Genomic DNA, 5774 nt, shown 5'->3' on the forward strand with positions numbered 1-5774 from the left:
AACCAATCAAGTATAAATCCAAAATAAGAAAGAAACAAATAAAGAGAGGAATGAAGAAATATCAGGTAAAAGAAAAAAGCAAGCCATCAACGAGATATGCAGAGGTGTCAGCAAAAAATTTCAATGCATCAGCTCCAAGATTTTACTCAAGAGATAATAACTTTTTATTATGCAAGAGGATATTGCAGATATGGAGAAAATTTGCAAATTCAGACACAAAATGAATAATTATGATGAAGGAAGAACAAATATTATGGAAAAGTTTGGATTTTTAATGTCAGAATTTCTGGAAATGAAAAAAAGAACAACATACCAGAACAGGAACGAGACATGGGAAAATCCTTATTATTACCAATATTGAATGAAGGAGAAAACACGCAAACCATCATAGTGATGAATGCACAGGGTTTAGTTACGAGTAACTCAAAAAGAAAAATAGAGTACTTAGAAGAAACTAACCCAAATTGAAAAGAAAATAGATATAATGAATATAAGTGAAACCTGGTATTCCCAAGAGACTGGGAATGATGATCAATAAAAGGGTTCCAAAACTTATAGATCAGATAGAAAAAATAGGAATCAAGGGGGAACCGCAATATATGGGAAAGACAAAAAACAAGGAAAAATATATGAGAAATATAGTAACTCAGAATGTGAACTAATAGCGGTAGAATTTGAATTTGAAAAATTAATGAACATAGTAATATATGACCTCCTAATACTAAAGAGTTTGACTTAATAATAGAAAAATTGGATGATATATGTAGAAGTCACAAGGACTGGACCTATTCTCCTATCTGGAGACTTCAACTTTCCTTTCGTAGACTGGAAAGAACGAATAGGAGATTGTGGATGTACTTATACATATAAAAAAGAGAGGTAAATAGTGCAGAAGATAAGAGGCAATTCGAAAAGCTATTAGATATGCTACTAGAATACAACATTCAACAAATAAATCACCTGCCAACAAGAAAGGAAAATACTTTAGACCTAATATTTGTGAACGAGATGAATTATGTTAAAGAAATAATAGTTTATAATGCGAGTATTTCAGACCATAATGTCATAGAATTAACAGTCCATTCCAAAGCAAGTGAAAACAGAGATAAGCAAGAAATGAAAAAGTGGGAAGGATATGGAAAATACAACTTCTACAGTAAAAATATAAAATGGTCAGAAATAAATGAAGAATTAAACATAGATTGGGATAACATTTTCGTAAGTGACGACATAAAGGTAAATACGGAGATATTATATAAAATATTAGAGAAAATAGTGGATAAATATATACCGAAGAAGAAAAGTAAACATCAGTCATGCATACCAAGAGACAGAAGGATCTTGTTCCAGAAAATCAGAAAGTGGAAAAAAGGTCTTGCAAAAGAAAAAAATGCATGGAAAGTTATAGAACTAAAAAGTAAGATAGAAAACGCAGAACAAAAGATTATACAATCAAAAGAAAATGAAAAACGGGACTTGGAAGAAAAAACCCTATTAAATATCAAGCAAAATCCCAAACTATTATACTCATATGCGAAGAAGATGAATAAAAGAAGAATAGAAATAGGCCCTCTAAGAATTGAAGGGAGATTAACGAATGAAAAAAAGGAAATTTGCAACATATTGGCAGAACGATATAAGAGAGAATTCACCCCTAGAATAGATAATGAAGATAATGATATAAAAGTAAGGGATGAAAATAGTGAATATTTAGCTGACATAGATATTAATAAAGCTGATATTGTGCAGGCTATTAATGAAATTAAAAATGGAGCTGCTGCAGGGCCGGATGGAGTTCCTGCTATTTTGTTAAAGAAAGTAGTTCATTCTATCGCAAAGCCACTTGCAATATTATTAAGACAAAGTGTAGATACAGGCAAGATTTATGATGAGCACAAATTAGCATATATTACCCCTACTTTCAAAAGTGGATCAAGACTAGAGGCAAGTAATTATAGGTCCTGTGGGAGTCTAAACATCATATTATGAAAGTGTACGAAAGGGTAATGAAGAAAAATATTATGAAAACAATTTAATAAAAAAATAATTTGTTTAATAAAGGACAACATGGTTTGCGTACCCGGAAAAAAAAGTACACAAACCCAACTGTTAGTCCACCGTGAGAACATATTCAAATATGAAAGCGGAAATGAAACAGATGTGGTTTATTTAGACTTTGCAAAAGCTTTTGACAAAGTAGACCATAATATATTAGCGAAGAAAATTAGAAAACACAATATCGTGGATAAAGTAGGAAGATGGTTAAAAGAATTTTTACACAACAGAAAACAGATAGTTATTGCAAACGACAAGAAATCGGATGAAGCCAAGGTTATCCGGTGTGCCGCAAGGTACGGTGTTAGCTGCAATACTGTTTGTTATTATGATTGAAGACATAGACAGTAATGTTAAGGATTCGGTAGTGAGTAGTTTCGCAGATGTCACAAGAATAAGTAGAGAAATTACTTGTGATGAAAATAGGAACGCTCTACAAAGAGACCTTAACAAAGTATATGATTGGGCAGAGGTAAATAGGATGGTATTTAACTCTGATAAATTTGAATCAATAAATTATGGAGACAGAGAAAGAAACGCTATATGCATATAGGGGACCTAATAATGAGACAATCACAAATAAGGAAGCAGTTAAAGACCTTGGTGTGATGATGAATAGGAACATGTTATGCAATGATCAAATAGCAATTCTTCTGTTGGCAAAATGTAAAGCAAAAATGGGAATGTTGTTACGGCACTTCAAAACAAGAAAAGCTGAACACATGATTATGCTTTATAAAACATATGTTCGTAGTCCACTGAATATTGCAATATGATATGTAGCCCACACTATCAAAAGGTATTGCACAAATAGAGAGTGTACAAAGGTCCTTTACAGCTAGAATAGAAGAAGTTAAAGACGTTGACTACTGGAAAGACTACAATCCTTAAAATTCAATTATAGTCTAGAAAGGAGAAGAAGAACGCTACATGATAATTCAGGCATGGAAACAGATAGAAGGAATAGCAGAAAATATCATGGAACTAAAAATATCAGAAAGAGCAGCAGAGGTAGATAATAATGCCAAAACTATAACAGGAAAAATAAGGAAAGCACACAGGACTTAATCACTACGCACCAGCATCGATAATGCAGCGTCTATTCAATGCGTTGCCAGCTCATCTGAGGAATATATCAGGAGTGAGCGTAGATGTGTTTAAGAATAAGCTCGACAAATATCTAAACTGCATCACAGACCATCCAAGATTGGAAGATGCAAAATATCCCTGGACGCTCGGCAGACGCCTGCCCGCCCGTCCCGGGACGCTCGGCGGACGCCTGCCCGCCCGTCCCGGGAGCGTCGGCGGACGCCTGCCCGCCCGTCCCGGGGACGCCTCGGGACCCTCGGCGGGCGCCTGCCTGCCCGTCCCGGGACGCTCGGCGGACGCTGCCCGCCCGTCCCGGGTGGGACGCTCGGCGGGCGCCTGCCACCCGTCCCGGGACGCTCTGCGGACGCTTCCCGCCAGTCCCGGGGACACAACGGCGGGCGCCTGCCCGCCCGTCCCGGGACGCTCGGCGGGCGCCTGCCCGCCCGTCCCGGGACGCTCGGGACCCTTGGCGGGCGCCTGCCCGCCGTCCCGGGACCCTCGGCGGACGCCTGCCCGCCCGTCCCGGGACCCTCGCGCACGCCTGCCCGCCCGTCCCGGACGCTCGACGGACGCCTGCGCGTTGTTCCGGGACGCTCGGCGGATGCCTGCCCGCCCGTCCCGGGGACGCTCGGCGGACACCTGCCCGCCCGTCCCGGGATGCTCGGCGGGCGCCTGCCGCCCGTCCCGGGACGCTCGGCGGACGCCTGCCCGCCCATCCCGGGACATTCGGCGGACGCCGCCCGCCCGTCCCGGGACGCTCTGCGGACGCCTTCCCGCCCGTCCCGGGACGCTCGGCGGGCGCCTGCACGTCCGTCCCGGGACGCTCGGCGGTGCCTGCCCGCCCGTCCCGGGACGCTCGGCGGGAGGCTGCCCCCCGCCTGCGTCCCGGACACTCGGCTGGGCGCCAGCCCGCCCGTGTGTGTGTGTGTTTGTGTGTGTATATACACACACACATATATATACGAATATATATATATATATATATATATATATATATATATATATATATATATATATATATATATATATATATATATAAATATATATATATAGATATATATATATATATATAGATATATATATATATATATATATATATATATATATATATATATATATATATATATATATATATATATATATATATATATATATATCTATTATATATATATATATATATATATATATATATATTATATATATATATATATATATATATCTATATATATATATATATATAGATATATATAGATATATATATATATATATATATATATATATATATATATATATATATATATATATATATATATAGATATATATATATATCTATATATATATATCTATATATATATATATATATATATATATATATATATATCTATATATATATATATATATATATATCTATATATATCTATATATATATCATATATATATATCTATATATATATATATATATATATATATATATATATCTATATATATATATCTATATATATATATATATATATATATATCTCTATATATATATATATATATATATATATATATATATATATATATATATATATATATATATATATATATATATATATATATATATATATATATATATATATATATATATATATATATATATATATATAGATATATATATATATATATATATATATATATATATATATATATATATATATATATATATATATATATATATATATATATATATATATTTATATATATATATATATATATATATATATATATATATATATATATATATATATATATATATATATATATATATATATATATTATACATATATATATATATATATGTGTGTGTGTGTGTGTGTGTGTGTGGTAGGACGCCTGCCCGCCCGTCCCGGGACGCTCGGCAGACGCCTGCCCGCCCGTCCCGGGACAATCGGCGGACGCCTGCCCGCCGTCCCGGGACGCTCGGCGGGCGCCGCTGCCCACCCTTCCCGGGACGCTCGGCGGGCGCCTGCCCGCCCGTCCCTGAACGCTCGGGGACCCTTGGCGGGGCTGCCCGCAACCCGCCCGTCCCGGGACCCTCGGCGGACGCCTTGCCCGCCCGTCCGGACGCTCGGCGGACGCCTGCCCGCCCGTCCCGGGACTCTCGGCGGACGCCTGCTGACCGTCCCCGGGACGCTCGGACGGGAGCGCCTGCCCGGCCCGTTCCCGGGACGCTCGGCGACGCCGTTCCCGCCCCTTCCCGGACGTTCGGTGGACGCCTGCCCGCCCGTCCCGGGACGCTTGGCGGGCGCCTGCCCGCCCGTCCCGGGACGCTCGGGACCCTCAGCGGGCCGCCTGCCTGCCCTCCCTGGACCCTCGGCGGACGCCTGCCCGCCCGTCCCGGGACGCTCGGCGGACGCCTGCCCGCCCGTCCCGGGATGCTCGGCGGACGCCTGCCCGCCCGTCACGGGACGCTCGGGACCCTCGGCGGGCGCCTGCCTGCCCGACCCTGGACCCTCGGCGACGCCTGCCTGCCCGTCCCGGGACGCTCGGCGGACGCCTGCCTATATATATATATATATATATATATATATATATATATATATATATATAATATATATATATATATATATATATATATTATATATGTG

The 5774-nt window shown here is 40.1% G+C and overlaps 1 protein-coding gene across 1 annotated transcript in view; it reads left to right on the forward strand.

Annotated features, from left to right (window-relative positions):
- Positions 1–3745: 3745 nt before the first annotated feature.
- LOC135222542 (formin-2-like) overlaps positions 3746–5774 on the forward strand; it is a 50334-nt gene continuing 48305 nt past the window's right edge. The window contains exons 1-2 of the mRNA XM_064260629.1: positions 3746–4059; positions 5049–5656. Coding sequence (XP_064116699.1) covers positions 3746–4059; positions 5049–5656 — 922 coding nt within the window. The remainder of the gene's footprint in view (positions 4060–5048; positions 5657–5774) is intronic.

The sequence above is a fragment of the Macrobrachium nipponense genome, chromosome 3 (genome assembly GCF_015104395.2).
Source record: "Macrobrachium nipponense isolate FS-2020 chromosome 3, ASM1510439v2, whole genome shotgun sequence".
NCBI lineage: Eukaryota > Metazoa > Arthropoda > Malacostraca > Decapoda > Palaemonidae > Macrobrachium > Macrobrachium nipponense.